The 21907-nt window shown below is 35.1% G+C and overlaps 1 protein-coding gene across 3 annotated transcripts in view; it reads right to left on the reverse strand.

Moving 5' to 3' along the window:
• Positions 1-21907, reverse strand: part of SPRED1 (sprouty related EVH1 domain containing 1) — a 120565-nt gene that overhangs the window by 8098 nt on the left and 90560 nt on the right. For 2 of the 3 annotated variants that reach the window (XM_045900383.3, XM_045900382.3), the window contains exons 5-6: positions 16638-16787; positions 945-1046 (exon numbers count right to left, since the gene is read on the reverse strand). In XM_045900383.3, coding sequence (XP_045756339.1) covers positions 945-1046; positions 16638-16787 — 252 coding nt within the window. The remainder of the gene's footprint in view (positions 1-944; positions 1047-16637; positions 16788-21907) is intronic. The other variant, XM_064570695.1, reaches the window with a different exon arrangement.

The following is a 21907-nucleotide window of genomic DNA, read 5'->3' on the forward strand; positions in this document are numbered from 1 at the left end:
TCCAGAACTGTGAGAAAATAATTTTTTTTGTTCAAGCCACTCCATCTGATACTTTGTTATGATAGCCCTAGCAAACCAATACACAGACACACATGTATATAGCTTGGCTATATAGTCTCCGAAAATGACTTAAAACACACTACACCTGCTTGTTCTCATTCCCTCTCCTTCCTCCTTCTCCCACACGCTTTCTGGGTATATTGTCTTCCTGAGGCCCAGGAGCAAATTATATCTTTTTGGGGATAAATCAAATGGGGTCTAAATCAAAATGACCTTTCCCTTTACCTATATAAGCGGGCTTCTTGTAGTCACATTTGTATCTCCCAGTCCTAGTCCCTGGACACAGTGACTGGTCTACAGGAAAGCACCTGATCCAGGTTGAGGCAAACTTCCATTCTCAAGATATTATGGAACTGGGGCTAAAAAAAACCTCCAGATCTGGCCTAAAGGTGGAATGATGGATACAGTCTATTAAATTACCAATATATAATTCCTATTGGCTTTATTCGGTGATAAATACACAGTGGCAATCCCCAGACTCAAACCAGAAACTTGGATGGAGTTTAAGTAATAATGTTTATAATTATATATGTAGCAAAGGTACACATGAAAAAAAAATTTCTAGTATAATTCAGCTACATGGAGACTAAAAAATTTCACTTATATTTTAATTAGTTATAGTCTATATCAGAAGATAAAACTAAGGGGTGCCTGGGTGGCTCAGTCATTAAGCGTCTGCCTTAGGCTCAGGTCATGAGCCCAGGGTCCTGGGATCGAGTCCTGCATCAGGCTCCCTGCTAGGCGGAGAGTCTGCTTCTCCCTCTCCCTCTGCCTCTGCCCCTGCTTGTGCTCTCTCTCTCAAATAAAATCTTAAAAAAAATAAAAACACTAAAAACAAAACAAAACAACAACAACAAAAAAAGAAGATAACTAAGATCACTTACCCTATTTTGGGATTTTAGGTTTCCACATTCCTTGGATATTTGTCGTTGTACATATTCTATACTTCTGCTCTGACTGTCTAGGCCCGGATGACTGAACGTTATCTAAAATATAAACAATTTCTACTTAAGTGACAAGAGAATGTATTTATTTTTAATAAAATTATATGCAGTGTGTATTCCAAAACTTCATAGCCTGTTAGTAGTGAAGCCTTTCAAAATAGTTTTAACAAAAAGCATTATTTGAATCATCCTATTATTTAAACTTAGGCGATTCCTTACACATTTAAATTTTAACTTCGAAAGTAACACGAACTTCTGGTTTCTGATTCTGCATGTAAGGAACTTAGTAATTGCCACTCTGTCCTAACAAGTAAAAAACCTAAATAGAAAAAATATGACCAACTCTTCTCAGATCTGTAAGAGAGAGGAGGACACAGTGCAAACCCCTGCCTCCAAGATTGGAGACAGACAGGAAAATAAAGGGAGTCACAGCCCACTAGAGCAGATTCATGAGGAGAAATTCCCATAGAAACCAGTGCTGAGGTAGGAAAACCTGAACTATAATTGATGAGTTGCCAGAGCTCAGTGTATATACTGAGTTAAAAACTCTAAGTGGACCCAGTCATAGTGAAGCTCCCAAATTTTTGTTGTGTTTACCTCCACCAGGAGCTCAACCAAGTTCTTGCAGTAAATATCAGAAAAATCCTTGCATGCTTCCAGAAGGGGGATGGGAAAAGGAACCATTTTTTAACTATGCCAGAATACTCCAGTTTTTGGTTTGTTTTTTTTTTAAAAAGGTCTGCCCTCAGGAGGAAACTAGTGAACCAGAGCCTGACCTAGGATATTATCAGAGCCTACGTGACCTAGGAGAAGACAAAGAGCCAACTCTAGTCAACTCTAACCAGCTGACCCAACTAAAAAGTTAGAAAAAACTGTGAAATACTTGTGGAGTTAACAGTCCAGAAGCACAGGCTCATTCTAAAAGACTGAGACCTAATCATAGGACTACAGAATGCTTCCCCACCCCACCATACCTCACCACCACATACTAAAGGCCTATTTCTAGCAGTTCCTTTTACCCAGTACATCATGTGTAGCTATTAAGAAAAAAAAAAAAAAACTGTAAAATATACTGAAAGGCAAAAACGCAATTTGAAAAGATAGAACAAGCATCAGAACCACATATAGCAGGGATGTTGGAATTAGCAGACTAGGAATTTAAAACAACTATGATTAATATGCTAAAAGCTCTAATGGATAGACAGCATGCAAGAACAAATGAGCAATACAAGGAAAGAGATAGAAATTCTAATAAGGAACCAAAAGAAATGCTAGAGTTCACAAACATTAAGAGAAATGAAGAGTGCCTTTGCTGAACTTATTAGACTGGACATGACTGAGGAAAAAAATCTCTGAGCTATTTAAAATAGTAATGACTGAGAATTTACCTAAATTAATGCCAGACACCAAACCACAGACCCAGGAAACTCAAAGAACACCAAGCAGGATAAATGCCAAAAAACATACTACACCTAAGAATATTTTCAAACTATAAAAACTCAAAGATAAAGAAAAAATCCTGAAAAATGAACAACAAAAAAATTCCTTACTTATATAAGAGCAAAGAATTACATCTGACTTTTCAGAAACCATGTAAGAAAGAAGAAAGTGGAGTAAAATATTTAAAGTGTTGAAAGAAAAAATCTGTCAACCTACAATTCTGTACCTTGTCAAAAAGCAAACAAACTTCAAAAAAGATATAAAGACTTTCTCAGGCAAATAAAAACTGAAGAAATTTGTTGCCAGTAGACCTGCCTTATAAGAAATGTTATGAGATTCTTTAGAGAGAAGGAAAATAATACAGATCAGAAACTCAGATTTACATAAGAGTAAAGGAGCACTGAGGAAAGAATAAAATAATTTTTCACAATAAAATACAATTTTAATTTTTCTTATTCTTAATTGAGCTAACAGAGAATAGCTTATTCAAAAATAGTAACAATGTATTCATTCATGTATGATTATATATATACATATATACTCACATATATAAAGTGAAATAAATGACAGTAATGATATAAGAGATGGGAAGGAGGAGTTAGGATTATTTTGTTATTATCAGGTAATCCCAATACCTGTAAAGTGATTTAGTATTCTTTGAAAATGGACACAGATGCAAACCACAGGGCGACCATAAAAAAAGGTAAAAACAAACAAATATAACTTATATGCTAAAAAGGAGAGAAAATAAAACATATAAAATGTTGAACGAAACCACAAAAGACAGAAAGTAAGTGAAAGACAAAAAGAGAAACAGAGAACAAGGGCAACAAATTGAAAACTGTAAAAAAATGATAGATATTAATCCTACTGTATCGATAATCACTTTGAATGTTAATGCCCTAAAGGTACCAATTAAAAAATAGACTGCCAGAATGAATAAAAAAGTTAAGACCCAATTACAAGAAATGTACTATAAGTATAAAGACACATATAGAGTAAAAGTAAACGGAGAGAGAATAATACACTATGCTAATACTAATCAAAAGAAAGCAAATTTAATTCATTTTAGACAAGGCAGACTTCAAAGCAAAGAAAGTTATTGGTCATAAAGAGGGGCATTAAGGAGCAGCTGGGTGGCTCAGTCGGTTAAGCATCTGCCTTTTGGTTCAGGTCATGATCCTGGGGTCCTGGGATCAAACCCCACATCAAGCAGGGAGCCTGCTTCTCCATCTCCCTTTGCCTCTCCTCCTGCTTGTGCCTCCTCTCTCTAAGGAATAAATTAAATCTTAAAAAAAAAATAAAGAGGGCATTACATAATGTTATGAGATTAATTTTCTAAGACCTGCAATCCTTAATGTGTAGTGCTTAAGAACAGAGCATTTAATTACACAAGGCAAAACTTGATAGAAATGCAAGGAGAAAGAGATGTACCTATTACCACAGCTGGAGACTTCAACACCCTTCAATCAGAAATGGACAGATCCAACAGGCAGAAAATCATTAGGAACCTAGCTGAACTCAACACCATCAATCAAGTGAATATAACTGACATCTATAGACTACTGAACAATAGCAGAATACATATTTTCTCAAGCTCACATGAACATTAACCAAGACATTTATGGCCCACATTCTGGGCCATAAAACAGATTTTATTTTATTTTATTTATTTATTTTTAAGATTTTATTTATTTGAGGGCGCCTGGGTGGCTCAGTTGGTTAAGCGACTGCCTTCGGCTCAGGTCATGATCCTGGAGTCCCTGGATCGAGTCCCGCATCAGGCTCCCTGCTTGGCAGGGAGCCTGCTTCTCCCTCTGACCCTCCCCCCTCTCATGTGCTCTCTCTCTCTCATTCTCTCTGTCTCAAATAAATAAATTAAAAAAAATCTTAAAAAAAAAAAAAGATTTTATTTATTTGACAGAGAGAGACACAGTGAGAGAGGGAACACAAGCAAGGGGAGTGGGAGAGGGAGAGAAGCAAGTGTCCCGCTGAGCAGGGAGTCCAATGCGGGGCTCAATCCCAGGACCCTGGGATCATGACCTGAGCCGAAGGCAGACGCCTAACAACTGAGCCACCCAGGCACCCCCATAAAACAGATTTTAATGAATTTAAAAGAACAGAAATTACACAATGTCTGCTCTTAGACCACAAAGGAATTAAACTAGAAGGGTTTACCCAGCAACTTACCCAGCAACAAAAGGGTAAGTGAAAAATCCCCAAATATATGGAGATTAAACAAAACAACACACTTCTAAATAACATGTAGATCGAAGAAGAAATCAACAGAAATTAAGAAGTATTTTGAACTAAATAGAAATGAAAATTGTGGGATAGAGTGAAGGAAGTGTTTAAAGGGAAATTTATAGCATCAAATGCATACATATATATTAGGAAAGAAAGACCTAAAATCAATAATCTACGTCTTGACCACAGGAAATTAGAAAAAGAAGATTAAATCCAAAGGTAGAGTGTCTAGCTAATGCACTAAGACAAGAAAAGGAAATAAAAGGTATATAGATTGAGAAGGAAGAAATAAAACTGTCCTTGTTCACAGGTGACATAATCATCTATGTAGAAAATCTGAAAGAACTGATAAAACAACTCCTAGAACTAATAAACAATTATAGAAAGGCTGCAGGATACAAGATTTATATATAAAAGCCAATCACTTTCCTATATATGAACAATAAACATACAGAGTTTGACATTGAAAACACAGTACTATTCACATTAGCACTCCCCAAAATGTAATACTTGGGCATACATCTAACAAAATATGTATATAACATCTGTATGAGCAAAACTATAAAATGCTGATGAACAAAATAAAAGAAAATAAATGCAGAGATATTCCATGTTCATGGATTGGGAGACTCAATATTGTCAAGATGTCAGTTCTTCCCTAGTTGGTCTATAGAGTTAATGCAGTCCCAAGTAAACCCCCAGCAAATTATTTTGTGGATACTGACAAACTGATTCTAAAGTTTATAGAAAGAGGCAAAAGACCCAGAATAGCCAATACAATATTGAAAGAGAATTAAAGCTGGAGGACTGACATTACCTGACTTCCAGGCTATATTAATCAAGACAGTGTGGTTGATACAAAAGAACAAATAGATCAGTGGAACAGAACAGATGACCCTGGTAACGGTGATGGCTTTTTCTAAAAAATTTTTATTTTATTGTTATGTTAATCACCATACATTACATCATTAGTTTTTGATGTAGTGTTCCTTGATTCATGGTTTGCATATAACACCCAGTGCTCCATTCAATACGTGCCCTCTTTAATACCCATCACCAGGCTAACCCATCCCCCTCCCCCCCTCCCCTCTAGTCAGGAAATGACAGATGTTGGTGAGGATGCAGAGAAATGGGGATGACTTTTGAGATACAACACCAAAGGCACAATTCATGAAAGAAAGAACTCATAAGGTGGACTTCATCAAAATTAAAAACTTCTGCTCTGCAAAATACAATGTGAAAATAACAAGAAAACAAGCCACAGACTGGGAGAAAATATTTGTAAAAGATATCTGATAAAGGACTGTTATCCAAAATATACAAAGAATTGTTAAAAACCAACAATAAAAAACCAAACAACCCAATTAAAAAAATGGGCCAAGATCTCGACACTTCACCAAGGAAGATACACAAATGGAAAGTAAGCAAATGAGAAGATGCTACATACCTTAAGTCATCAGGGAAATGAAAATTAAAACAATGAGATTCCACTACACAACTAGTAGAATGGCCAGTATTCAGAACACTGATAATGACAAATGCTGGGAAGGATGTGGAGCAAGAGGACTGCTGGTGGGAATTCAAAATGGTACAGATACTTTGGAAGACAATTTGGTAATTTCTTATAACACTAAACATATTCTTCCCATATGATCCAGCAATTGGGCTCCTTGATATTTACTCAAAAGATTCAAAATCTTATGTCCAGGCAAAAATAAGCACAACAATGTTTATAGCAACTTTATTCATAAGTGCTAAAACTTGGAAGCAACCAAGATGGCCTTCAGTAGGTGAAAAGATAAAGTGTGGTATACCCAGACAATAGAATATTATTCAATATTTAGAAAAAAAGACATGGAAGAATTTTACATACGTATTACTAAGTGAAAGAAACCAATCTGAAAAGGCTATATTAACTTTATGAATCCAACTATATGACTTTCTGATACAGGCAAACTATAAAGATAGTAAAAAGGTAAGTTACCAGGAGTTGTGTTTTGGTGAGTGGAGTAGAGGTGAATAGGCGGAACATAGAGAATTTTTTAGGGCAATAAAAAAACTCTATGATACCATAATGATGGATACATGTCACACATTTGTCTGAATCCACAGAATGCAAAACACCAAAACCAAACCCAAACGTAAATTACGGATTTTGGGTGCTTATGGTATGTCAAAGTAAGTTCATCAGTTATAACTGTACTTTCCACTTTGGGGCTATGTATTTACACACACACTCATGTATGTCTGCATTTATGTGGATCTTTAAAAATTTAGTGCTTCCTTACACTTGTTACATTACAGATACCCTTCTCTGTTTATACATATAGCTTTTCTTTTAATAGCAGCTTAATAGCATCTTAATATTCCATTGAATGAATTTCCATTGAATGAATAATTTATTTAACTAGTCTGCTTAATATACACAGACTTTCCCCCAGCTTTTGCTGTTATAAACACAACTGAACAAATATCTTTATATTTATTTTTAATACACATGTCCAGGCATATCTGCATCACAAATTCCTAAAAGTAGAATTGCTGGATTAAAAAGTTTGTATACTTCAACTCAATAATGAATTTGAATGGGCATATCCAACATGAACCACCTACTTAGTAGTATCTTAAACAAAAAAGAAGTTTAATAAAAATAGTTAAGGACAGGGGTGCCTGGGTGGCTCAGTTGGTTAGGCGTTTGCCTTCAGCTCAGGTCATGATCCCAGGGTCCCAGGATCGAGTTCCACATCAGGCTTCCTGCTTAGAGTCTGCTTCTCCCTCTCCCCCTCCCCCCTGCTCATGCTTTCTTTCTCTCTCTAAAAGAAAATAAAATAGTTAAGGACTTAAATAAATTAATTCATTCCCAGCCTTGTTTCCTACAGTTTTAAAATTTTACTTTAGCACTTTAATCACATAGTAGGACCATAAAGAGAAACAGAAGCATTCCAATTTTAATTATGAGGAAGGACTAAATGATTAATGTGGGATGAAGTACAATTTCTGGATTATGGAGTTTACTTTCTCTAACCTGTCTTTATTATGCATCCTCCTATGTCTACCTATTTCTATATAGTGTGAAAAATTATGAGCTGACATTTCCCATTCAGTTTTCCTTTTAGTTTCAGTATGCAACTATATTTGATTTCCTAAAAAATATATAATACTAAGCACTATGGAAAGCATAATAAAGTAGAAAAATGGTTCTTATCCTCACTGAGGTAAAAGGATAAAGCATAAGCTTACAAAGTTATGTAATTATAACTTAAGGTGGAATGTGTAAGAATTCAGGAGTTAACAGGAGAAGAAATCACCATGGATTCAATGGTCTGGGAAGGTGTCACGAAGAAAATGGGATCTGAAGTAAACACAAAATGAAGTAAGCATTTGATCAGATTTTAAAAAAGGATTCAAAACATGCAACTTGATATATGAAGATATGGCACTGCTTATCAGTAGGGGAAGGAATCCAATAAATGGTGTGGGAACAATTAATTATCTATTATCTATATGGAAAAAATAAAATTGGATCACTACCACAGAAATTAGTTTGAAGTGGGTTACAAACAAAAATTTAAAACTTTTAGAATAGGGAGAAAACCTTTGAGACAAAAATACAGAGGAATTTGTAAAAACACCATCAGGAAAAAGAATGATAAATTCAGTTGCATTAAAATTTAGAATATCTATTCATCAAAACCTCCTTAAAGAGAGTGAAAAACTACCATTAGCAAAGAGATATTGCCCATAAATAAAACTAAAAATGGAGAAATGTCACTGAAAATTTTATTACTCAGATTACTCAGGAACAAGGTCATAGAAGACCACTTAATTAAAACCATTTTATAAAGAACAATCACAGCTATTTCTATAATCTTGCAAATGCTCAGTAAGTATCTCTTACTCATAGAGCACATGAATCCTATAGACTAATTTGTCTAATTTGTTCAGAGCCTTCTGTACACACCAATGTCAAAAGCCCATTCCTATACACCCTGAAGAAAGTCTTGCATATGAATAGTTGGAACAAGAAAGTTTGCACTAGCAGTATGCCTAATAACAACAAAAATATGGAAACAACTGAAATATCCACTGGCCAAAGAAGAAGAAATAAGTGGTTGAGCTACCAAGAAAAGCACAGGAATGCAAAGTAAACAAAATCCAAGATAATGGTTACCTCTAGAATGAAGCAAGGGAATGGGACTGGGGGTGCTCATTTCTTTGTTTGCTGGTTTCTCAGGAGTTCATTATATATATTGCTTTCTAAGTACTAAATACGTCATAAATTTTCTATCAGAAGCTCATTGATACATGTGGCTTTATTTGTCCATAATGAAATGACCTTCAGGAACTTGAAAGTAAGCAAAATTGAGTAAAAGAGCTATAATGCTAGCTTCTAGGTCTATTAGACCTAACTGACCTAATATCTGACTGAGAGCATTAGCATTTTCAAAGAACGTACCTATCCATGGAAAGGATTTAAATAGCCCATGGAAGCACTGAAAATGAGTCAAAGACAAACACTTACAATGCCTACCTAAGCATAACTTGAGGAAAAACCTAGTGTTTTTTCAGCTAGTATTAGGTAATAATTCTCCTTAGGTCTCATTTCTGCAGACCTAGTGAGGAGAGGCACTGTTTGCCTTTGTTTCAGACTATTTCTATGCAAAGATGTGTGTAAAGTGAGATCACTGAAACATAGTGTCTTCCCAGTTTTCAGTTATGTTTGTTTAGTATCCAGTATATGACTAAGACACTGTCTCCCTCCCTGGCAAAAGTCAGGCAAAACTTACTGTCCTTTATAAAAGACTTTGGGTTCCCTAAGCCCACGGGTCCAATGCTGTGATGCAAACCCACTGAGTGTGCAACATCTACCTGAGCAGCTCAGCGCCATCCCCATGGGAGTTGGAAGGCCAGGAGACCAGCACAAACATGAAGCTCACGCTACTTTATTGTGCTGTGGGTAATAATGACCTTTGTCTCTCACCTACCAGTCTTGTCTTCTGTCAGCATCCATACAACTGGCAGGTTAACCTGTTGCCAGGATAAAAATCTCAGACTCTTCATATTTCTTGACAGCAAGGAAACAGTCTAGTCCTTTTGGCAAGACTGTTCTGCTGTAGAGAAGGATCCATCAAGCTATCCAGTCAAAGGCAATTAAACATTCAAAGCATGTAAGTACTCTGTTGAGCATATTCACATGAAGCTAGATTTCGGCAATGATCTAATATCTTATGAGGATCTATTTTATGTAGACAATGTACTAAACAAGCTACCACTAGCACTACAGTCCACATGATGGCTTAAATTTTGCATTCTAATTTTTATAAACCATTTTTCTTAAATTTGATTATTTTACATCATGAAAGAGGACTCCAGTCTTAACATCCTGACAAAATATAGTTTCTGACCTTCAAGTTTAAGGCCAGATTCTGTAATATGGGAAATTCCTCTGTGAGGCCTATTGGGTGACATCCAAATGGACAAATGGTATACCACTATAACAGGACTGTGCCAAATGCAAGTGTACATTAATCCTGTTAAGAAACTTCTGTAATTACTTATTAAATGCATAGCTAGTATCTACTGTAGCTTTTTTTTTATTTTATTATTTTTTATATATATATAATATATATATTATATATATAATATATATATATAAAATATATATAATATATAATATATATATTATTTATTTTTTTATTTTATTTATTTATTTGACAAAGAGATACGTAGTGAGAGAGGGAACACAAGCAGAGGGAGTGGGGGAGGGAGAAGCAAGCTTCCCGCCAAGCAGGGAGCCCGATGTGGGGCTTGATCCCAGGACCCTGGGAGCATGACCTGAGCCGAAGGCAGACACTTACCGACTAAGCCACCCAGGTGCCCCTCTACTGTAGCTTTAAAGGAGAATACCTACTCTATTCTAATCCCTAATAAACTGAGTTCACTTATTTTAACATCAGAAAATGTGTAATTAAATGTCTAGTTATACAAACTCATAAAACATAACCCTTGTTTCTCTATGTCACATCAATCTTGGAGATAAGGAAAAGTTGTAAAGTTGTAAAGAAAAAAAAGTTGTAAAGTTGTAAAGAAAAAAATGTAAAGAAGCTAGAATTCAACTCCCTAATAGTCTGGCTCCAGAAGCCATGTTCAAAATCCCCATGCTAAGAGCTGCCTGCCAAATGTTGTTTACTTCCCTCTCTGCAGTTACCTAGCACTATTTTACAGTTTTCTGCATGGCGACTACATTCTTCAACCACTCCACCACTATCATCATTGTCATTTTGGGAGAAGGGCTCAGTTCTTTTCCCTCCCATCAGTCAAAAGAGTAGCTTATACTTCCCTCAGCCAAAATAGGTAGGCCGAATAAATTCCCAGGGTCTGGGATGATAACTTTGTGTTACCTTCATCAAGTTTTTTCTCACTGCTCAACTATATCAATCACAGGCCTACCTCAGGATGTACATATATCCACTCTCCTCCACTGGTGAGTTTTTCTGCCCATCACTGAAGATATTGGAACATATTTTGTATTTAAAGGTGTTAAACTGGATATCCTCAATCTTAACTATCTTATTTCCTAGGATGCCTAGATGTTGATGAGCAAATATGATTCCAGATGGATTCCTTTGATTCCAAATTCCTGGAAAAGGTATGCAAACTATTTTCAGCCTCTATTTTTGCTATTATTTTTTCTCAAAGTAAAACTGGCTTAAAATTACTTTTTTCCTTCTTGTACCAATTAATTTTTCTTGCATTTCTTATAAAATTTCATAGTAAACTTAGACAAAAACATGCGTAAACTATGGATAATTTCTATCCCCCAAATGAGGCAGTTTGTCATACAGGTTGTTGTGAAGATCAATATTAGTTATGTAAGTGCTTTAAACAGTACTCAGCATACAGTAGGGACCAGCTATGATAAGGATTAACAAGCCATACTTACAGATTTAATGAAATATAAAGCTGCCTGATTAACATAAAAGGCAATATTTTAATCTGAGCTAGAATAAAAAGGAAAAGGAGGAGAAGAGGAAGGAGGTAGAAGAAACATTTAGCATTTGTAAATAACCTCAGAATTCTAACAATTCAGCAAGTATTAATCTAGTGACTGTTCAGGTACTTAATGATTCTATGCATGAATTTCTTCACTGACAAGAACTAAAGACACTAGCTCTGCTCAAATGAAATATTAGAATCAAAAGCACTTAGCGAAGCACCAAAAGACTATAAAATCTCATTCTTAAATAGTCTTCTTGATTTCCCAAGACAATTACAGAGGTCAGATAAAATTATTAAACATGAAAACACATATAATACTTTAACAACTAATCTGAAAATAATTAAATATGAGAATGAAAGTCATCTTCCAAAGTAAAAGCAGAATGATTCTCAGAAATCTAAGTGCTGCTTTCAGTAATGCTTTTTCAATTTATGAAAAACACCAAAAAGAAATACGAACAGGCTTTAAAAAAAAGAATAAGAAATACTAACAGGTTTCATTATGCCACTTCATATACCATGATATCAGAGGGGAAAAATGTAAAGAATATCAATATAAATTGCAGGTCTATGTACTGGGGGAACACTCATGTGTTTGACAGAACAAATTAAGACAATCAAACACTATCAAAGAAACAAGAGTCTTATCTTTGAGAAGGAAAAAACACCCCTAGCAATAGATGATGATAACACCAATGTGTTTGAAAAATGGCCAATATGAAAGTGAAAGGGGCTATAAAGTCTGAGGCCAGTGGGGAAAGTAGAACTTAAGTAAACATTTAAAGACTATCTGATCACAAGAAAGATTTAAGATCCATCTTTTTTCACCATGAAATAATCATGACAGTTTACTTAATCATGACATACATCATTCAGAATATAAGAGCCTACATGTCCTAACATACAACCTCTGGATATTAGGCAAGTCTTTCACTCTGTGCCGAAAGGAGTGGGAAGTGGGAACGGCACTGTATTGGTGGTGACAGAGGTAACTGTCCTAGTCTTGTCCATCTCAGATAATGGCACCATCACTCATTCCATTGCTTAGACCTCAAACTCAGAAGGCATCCTGGACTCTAATCTATTATCAAGACTTTTTTGGCTCTTCCTTCCAGAATTTACCCCTTATCTCACCATTTCCTCATCATTTCTGTCTAATCCAAATCACCAAAATCTTTTACCTGGATGAAAACAATAGCTTCAAAATTGGTCTTAATTCCACTCATGATCTCATCCTAACTGTCCACACAGAAGCCATAATAATGTTTTTAAATGTAAATGGGACCTTTATTGGAGATTAAAAACCTTCCAATTGCTTCTCACTGAAACTAGAACAAAATTCCTACTCCTCCCAATAGCCTACACTATCCAAACTCTACCAAACTCTCTAACTGTAACTTGCAATATATTACCACCTTTACTCACGAAACTGCAGCTCCATCAGCCTGTTTCTCTGAAATACCAAGCTCCTGCTTGGATATCCCACCCGTCACCCCTGGATTTTCATATGGCTATTATGTTTTGTTTTGGTATTATTCATATCTCCATATAAATAGCTCCCCAGAGATGGGCTCCTGGGTGGCTCAGTTGGTTAAGCGACTGCCTTCGGCTCAGGTCATGATCCTGGAGTCCCGGGATCGAGTCCCGCATCGGGCTCCCTGCTCGGCGGGGAGTCTGCTTCTCCCTCTGACCCTCCCCCCTCTCATGTGCTCTCTCTCATTCTCTCTCTCTGAAATAAATAAATAAAATCTTTAAAAAAAATAAAAAAAAAATAAATAAATAAATAAATAGCTCCCCAGAGGATCTTCCCTATCATCTTATAGATCTGTATAATTCCTACTAGTCTATTTCCCTGTATATTCCTACTATTCTATTTCCCATTACTTTGTTTCATAGCACTATTACTATCTGAAATATTATTGGTTTAACTTGTTTAACAGTCTATCTCCCCTATTAGCATTTATATCCTTCATGAGGCTAGAGCTCATATCTTTCTTGTTCACAGCTATTCTCAGGGCTTAGAATAGGGCCTGGCACATAGTAGGTACTCTAACATTTTTAATATGCATATATTCCATATACATATCAATGTTTGCATGAATGAATGATCTTCCTTAACCCCTAAAATAACACTATGGGAGTAAGTTTTATTATTGATATTTACATATGAGGAAACAGTAAGACAGAGAGCATTAGTTTTGTAATTGTAAGTCAATTAAAAGGACAAGATTTAAAACTAGATCTGCCTTTATCTGAAGCCCAAGATCTTACCCACTGTTGGAGAAATTTCTATCCAGGGAACAACTTTTTCCCCAACGCCTAGTTTGGTTCTATTAAGCAAACAGACCTTATGGAAAACGGCAAAATAACAAGTTTAGGCAGGAAATGTAAAACACATAGCTTACATTTACACAAGACAAAAAGAAACATCTTCTTGCTCCAAGGTTGCCATGATTAGCCTTGCCATTCTCCTGCCAATCAGCCATAATTATGATTAAACCAGGATCTGGCACTTAACACGAAGGCAAGTCATAAACTTGTAAAATAGCCTAGAACTGGAGCTCTGCCCAAAAGTGGCAATGTTGGATAGAGTGTGCATCATTTTATCTCTTCTCTGCCTAATCGGCTCATCCTGTAACCTTGGAATGGAGAGCTATGTAGAATATATAAACAAACTTGCCCTAAGCTGAGCCAATCAGCTTCCTTCTTATAAGAGTATGGAATTGGTTTGGGACTATAGCGATCTAGGCTGGAATGTCATGACGACTAAAGGGTTGAGCCTGACATTCTGATAGTCATAATACACTACTAATCAATGAGGCAACAAAGAACCTAGGCCATAGAGAAAAAGAATGAAATGGATATGTAAAGAAAGACAGAGATAAATGGTCATACTGAGTTTACATGAACAAGATAGAGGGGAACAGTGGGAGTGGGGAAAGAGAGAAGCTACTTAATGCCTAGCACCTCAAAAGTCCTAGCTCTATTTATTCTTTTTTTTTAAAGATTTTATTTATTCATTTGACAGAGAGAGAGTACAAGTAGGCAGAGTGACAGACAGAGGCGGAGGGAGAAGCAGGCTCTCCGCTGCACAGAGAGCCGATGTGGGGCTCGATCCCAGGACCTGGGGATCACAACCCAAGCCGAAGGCAGATGCCCAACCAACTGAGCCACCCAGGTGCCCCTAGCTCTATTTATTCTTAAAATGAATTCTAAGGAATGCCACTGAGTCATTAAAATCAAGTCCCCCTCCCCAGTATATATATACAATGGAATATTACACAGCCATAAAAAATATGAAATCTTGCCATTTGCAACAATGTGGATGGAACTAGAGGGTATTATGCTAAGTGAAATAAGTCAGTCAGAGAAAGACAATTATCATACAATCTCACTTATATGTGGAATTTAAGAAACAAGGCAGAGAGGATCATAGGCGAAGAGAGGGAAAAAAATGAAACAAGACGAAACCAGAGAGGGAGACAAACTGTAAGAGACTCTTCATCATTGGAAACAAAATGAGGATTGCTGGAGAGGAGAGAGGTGGAAGGCTGGGATAACTGGGTGATGGACATTGCAGAGGGTAAGTGTTGTAATGAACACTGAGTATTATATAGGACTGATGAATCACAGATTTGTACCTCTGAAACAAATAATATATGTTAATTTTAAAAAATAATAAAATAAAATAAAGTCTCCAAGTTACCCTAAATTAATCAAGTTCCCAGTACTGAATGATAAGAACAGGAATAAACTGAGTCAAAACATCATTTGCTTCCAAGCTGATGCTGTTAGCATTTATTCATTCTCTCATTCAACAAATGTTAACTAGAGGCTCACTTTATTCAGAAACTTCTAGGTTTTTCAAGATATCAGGGAACAAACAAAAAGTACAAATAGAAAAATTAAATACATAAAGTTAGGAAATGGTAAATATTATGAAGAAAAATAAAGCAGAGTAAGGATACAGTGATAGAAAAGTCGCTATTTTATTTAGAGTGCCCAGGGAAGGCTTCACGGAAGAGGTGACCTGAAGTGAGGAGCAAACGTTGTGAAGATCTAGGGGAAAAGTGTTCCAGAAAGATGGAAGAGCAAATGCAAAGCAAATTTCTTCCCTAACAAGCTGCATGTTTGGGATCCTCGGGTTAAAATGAGAATCATGAAATGAGAAACAGGTGGGCTTTAGTCATAGCCACTATGCCACTGGACACTAATACATCTTATAAATATCATCTATCAAGAAGAGTATTTTAAAACATTTTTTAAAAAACCACTTTGATGGGCTTCTGATTTTGTAGACATATACTGGGTATAGTTTAAACCACATGAATTCATAGTGAAATGGTTCAAATGCTTATTTAACAATGAAAGCATTTGTTTCTATCACTAAGAGAAATGGGGTCATGAATGGTCTTCTGACAGATTTGATAACATTTGTGAGTGACATAAAAACAGGGTTATAGTCTATAATTAAGGTTTCATTTTTAGATCAAGCTGGAAAAATTAGAAGGTTATATACTGAGTACCCAAAGGAAACACTTTCACAGAGTTGATTTAGGAATACATTATTAGTATCTGAGGTTAAGCTACAAGAAACAACTCTATGAAATTTATCAGTGTATTTGCCACAGATATGTTTGCTCAAGATATTTTTCATAATATCTGTCATCTGAGAAGTTTCATCTAGAGTAAAGCTAGAGAAATTTTTGGTTCCTAAGAGGCTGAAATGGCTCTTCCTCCCAGAGAATGAAAGTGTAACACACTTTCCCTTTTCACCTTTGTAATAAAAAAATGTAAAGTCAAATTTATGGTTCGGTTAAATCACATTCCCCTAGACTTCTGTTGTTTATTTTGTCTGATAAAGGCAGATGGTCTTAATGTCCTTCTCTAATACATCCAATTTCTATACATATGAATAACACACCGAAAAATATTTAATCTTCTCACCTGATTGGCTTGGCTCTGCAAGTAAACTCTTCTGGCATTCAGATCTTCAAAGGCAGAAGGTCTTGAGCTTCTGTATGGCTCACTGGTAACAACTGTCTCTTGCTGGAGATGATCTTTCACTAGAGAACTGGAACTGTCCTCTTCAGTTGCCTAATGGGAATAATCCCCCAAATTCATTAGTTGCCAGAATATAAACAAAAACAAAGTAAGATACTTTCACTCTAGCAAGTATTTAGCAAATCATTATGTACCACTACCATCACTATAAATGGCAATTCCCCAAACTCAAACAGTCATGATTAGGGAACCAGATCAAAATAAAATAACAATAATATTAATAATAAATCAATTTTATGGGCTTCCTTATAGCAAACGACTTAGGAAGAATTAGAAGCCTAACCATGCCACGTTAGAGAGATAATCTAATTAAAATGAAGTTTTAAATTTTAACGAGAAGCAACATACATAGAAAATGAAGAAATTATCACAGAGATACACAAATCAATTTAAGTGTTGTCTTGCAAGTTAAAAAAGTATGTACCAAGGACTGTGCTGTGTTATATGATACAGGGGATCAAAAGAAAACAGCAGTCCATGACCTTATTGAATGAATGAAAGAATTAATTAGCCTGACTATGCTGATTCAACTCATGCACATGAGACTTAGGTAGGGGATATGCTCAATGACAGGCCCTAATGACATGTTTTTGAAATTTCATAAACAATAATTTGTTTAAAGGAATGAGATAATTATTTGCCATTACTTTTCCTGTTATTGTATAATTATTTGAAGAGATTGTGAAAGCCAAAAAAAATGACAGGAATACTTTCACTGGCTTAACCTAAAATAATTTGGAGTCATCACTATAGGGCTAATAATCTTAAGGGTGTAAACCTTTATGAGCTTTAAAAAAAAATAAAACAATTAAAAATTTGGTGCTCTAAAATTAAAGCAGTAAGATTCATAAAATAGCTAACATATTTTAGTTTATAAATGCACATTCTAGTCCTTGCTCTGGAACAAAGTAGCCTTGTGACATTTAATTTCTGTGGAATTGGTTTTTTCAATTACCAAATACTTTTATAATTCCTATGCTATTTTATCACGTGGATTTTCTTAAGGATTTAGTGAGATGATAATATATGTGAAAATGCCCTGAAAACTAAAAGCAATTAAACTTTAAAAAAATATATTTGAGAATGCACTATCACTTAAAACTAAATGTCAAACCCAGTTAATTGTTCTTTTTAGCTGATTTTCATTACAGTTGTCCCAATGAGTTATGATAGTTAATGCTAAATTAATTACTAGAAGGAAGTTGGTTAAATACTAGTAACCAGCAAACATTCTTTCAAAATGCATGCTGAAAATTGGAAGGAGTAAAAAATTTCAAGAAATACATTAACATATTCGAGACAGTTTTGAAAATAAATGATTCAAGTAACTGTAAAAATCATAAGCAAGCTGAACAGAAGAAAACATGGGGGTTTGGGGGGGAGGTTTAGAGAAAGGGCCTAAGTTAGAAAATTGTCTCCTCCAGCTAAGGTTTAGAATTTAAGCAATTCAAGCAATTAACTTCTCTAAATTATGTTTTTATTATAAATTGGGTATATTTGTACTAATAACTTTGGGGTTACTTGGGATACTCAAGAGATTAAAATCTGTAAACAGGCATGAATTACTATAGTAGTAGTAGTAGTAGTAGTAGTAGTAGTAGTAATATCAGTAGTAATTACAAAGTAATTATACTTATAATGGTGACAACTATTTGGATCAGGTTGATTTTACTGAATTCCAATCTAATTGAGGAGTCATTTAAGGTTTGTAAAATAAAGCCTACTGAAAAGTCCATACCTGAACAAACATAAACTTGTTATATAACACAAGTATTTTACTCTACTGACTTGGGTTAATTCTACTTATATTCTGTACATTAAGCAAAGACACATTTCATTTTGATTAAGAATACATTTATTTTTTAAAGGGAACTATCAAGAGTGTTATTTCATTATTAAATAAATAAAAATGTGTTTATTGTTTGGGTAACAAATAATTTAGTTCTACTTAAAAATGTCTGCCAAAACAGGTAGAATTTACCTAATAACTACAGTTCACATCACACAGTGAATTTTTAACTACACACCTAAATGGGTCTCAGATAATAAAATAAGGGAAACATCCTTCAGGTGTCTCACATGGTAAAAACAAACAACTCCTTCCCTCAATGTATTGTACAGACTACAATCTACAATAAGGCCCATTATCCTTGAACTGTGAGAAACAAAACTAACATTTTTATAGAATCCCAAACTGGGAGAGTATTTTCCTACTACTTAATTATATCTCTTTCAGCAAGTTATAAATTTAGATGTATATTGAAAAAGTTTTTTAAAAAGCAGTAATAAGTAAAATGGCCATTCTTAGTCATTGCTAATTCTACATACACAAGTAAAATGTGGATCAACCATTTGTGAAAAATGATTTCAGTAGAATGTATCAAAGGTTTTTAAAACATTTTGACAAAGTATTGAATCTTGCAAAGAAAAAAAAAGTACTAAATGGGAGAAGCTTTAGGCAAAATTATTTTTCTCAGAATTACTTTTTTTTTTTATATAGTGTTCCATGATTCATTGTTTGCATCTAACACCCAGTGCTCCATTCAGTACGTGCCCTCTTTAATACCCATCACCAGGCTAACCCACTCCCCCACCCCCTCCCCTCTAGAACCCTCAGTTTGTTTCTCAGAGTCCACAGTCTCTCACGGTTCGTCTCCCCCTCCATTTTCCCCCCCCTTCATTTTTCCCTTCCTGCTATCTTCTTTTTTTTTTTAACATATAATGTATTATTTGTTTCAGAGGTACAGGTCTGTGGTTCAACAGAATTACTTTTAATAGTAAAAATGAAGAAATAACCCTAATGTCCCAAAATATGGGGATGGTTACATAAATTATGGTATCCCCACTTAATGGAATATTGAGTGGTCATCTGAAATTAGGCTTATGACTAATATCCACTATATGGGGAAACATTTAGTGTTAAACAGTATACAAAATTTACATTATCATAACCATAACAAAATAAAAGAATGAAATGATATAAAAGGAATGTTAACACCAATCCTTGATGGTTTGATTATGAGTAATTTTCCAATTTTTCTAGAGCTTTACTTTTATGTTGGCCAAAATTTCTCTTAAAATCTAGGTATATACTTTTTCCCTTGTTTGTGATACCGAATTGTAACATTTTGAAATATAAATATATCCTATTAAAATATTCAAGTAATTCAACTAGGGAATTTGTCATATGCTTTTTGGCTTAAATACATTCCGCCCCCACTCTGTATGTGAAATGATGAGCTAAGACATTCTTCAACCCTTGCCCCAAACCCTCCTAGATTCATGCAAGATATCCTGTCGATTAAAAAAAATTATTTTCTAAACAAGTTCACCTTCTGAGTATCTTTCAAATCCATTTTCTCTCATTATCTTTTTTGCCCTCATTATCTTTTTTGCCCTCATTATCTTTTTTGCCTATCTTATTTCAGTAGGCTTTTAACTGATCTCCTTATTTCCAGACTTGGGGAAGGCTATTCATGCAAATCTATTTGTTTTTCTGCTCAACCTTTCTAAGATTTCCAATTACCAAAGCTCTCTTGGGGAATCCTGCACATACTGGAGAGTGGAAGAGAAGAAAATTAGTATTGTCTAAGGAACACCTTCATAAGAAATATAATTTACACAAATCCATAGAAATGGGCCCTCTCCCCCTAGTTATTTTTTTTTTATTTTTATTTTTTGGCCTATTTCAAACAATGTTGCTAAGAACATTCTTTTACAGACCTTATGGTATATATGTACAAGAGGGAAGTCTTTGGTGATCCATTCCCAACTTAATCATTCCCTCCTCTAAAGTTCCTCAAAAATACTTGTATCTATCACCCTATATTCTAAGTGTTCTTTTATTTATATTTCTGCCAAGAGCCAGTAATGGGAGACTTTGCCTACATTTTATCCCTAGGGCTTATAATTATGCCTGTCATATAGTATCATATAAATAATCTCTAATATGCAACCATCCACAAATCAGATCACATTATACTAATATAGACTCTTGGGAGTAAATTTGGTTTAACAGGACAAAAAATGTAGAAAAAGAACTCCTTAACAAAAATATCTTCACCCACAAAAGAAATAATTTTAATAAATGTAAAAGTTCAAATTACACAGAAAAATTCTGCCCATAATCCCAAACCCATGGAATAACACCTACTATTTGACATAGAGCTTTCCAGACTTCTTAATGCATGTATATTTGTTCATATCCTATATACAATATGGTTCCATTTATACTGTAGACAGTCTATCCATGTGGTGTTTTTCCTTCATAATATATCATGGACCTCTCACCACATCAATATATAAAGATGTACCCTGTGCTTTGAAATGCTTGCAAAGAAGTTCAGTATTTGTGTGTGTCATCTATTCTATAAGCAATACTCTAATTATGGACCCTTAGATTCCTTCCTACTTTCTGTTATATATGTTGCAGTGCATGTCCTTATACATACATCTTGGTGCAGTGGTAATATTATTTCCTTAGGATTAATTCCCATAAATAGAATCACTGAAGAATATGCATATATTCCCATTATATTACCAAGCTACCTTCTAGCAAGCTTATGTATCATTTGAAAACCCCTCGATAGTATATTACAGAGGGGTCATTTCCTCACATCTCTGTTCATACTGGGTTTTACCACTTACCAATCTTTGCCAGTCTTATTTGTCAAATAAGAAAAATACTTTATTTTCTAAAAACATTATCTGCACTATTTCCATCATTAAAATTAATAATAACCAAAACTGTCTTACGTTGGATACAACTGAGTAAAAAGTGTTCAGGCTTAGTCCAATTTGAATGTTTTTAACTGAATTACAACCCCTTAAAAGTAACAATTACTGGGCGCCTGGGTGGCTCAGTCGGTTGAATGACTGCCTTCGGCTCGGGTCATGATCCTGGAGTCCCGGGATCGAGTCCCGCATCGGGCTCCCTGCTCGGCAGGGAGTCTGCTTCTCCCGCTCCCCCCTCTTGTGCTCTCTCTCTCTCTCATTCTCTCTCTCAAATAAATAAATATAATCTTTAAAAAAAAAAGTAACAATTACTATGGGAACATGGACATATTCTAAAGTTAGGTGGTGGGAAATGCCAAAAATCTTTCACAAGAGCAGAAAATTTAACATATGATATACATAAAGACTGTACATACATT

Source organism: Mirounga angustirostris, unplaced genomic scaffold (genome assembly GCF_029215605.1).
Source record: "Mirounga angustirostris isolate CCGP_5_RB_7025 unplaced genomic scaffold, mMirAng1.0.hap1 SCAF_9, whole genome shotgun sequence".
Taxonomy (NCBI): domain Eukaryota; kingdom Metazoa; phylum Chordata; class Mammalia; order Carnivora; family Phocidae; genus Mirounga; species Mirounga angustirostris.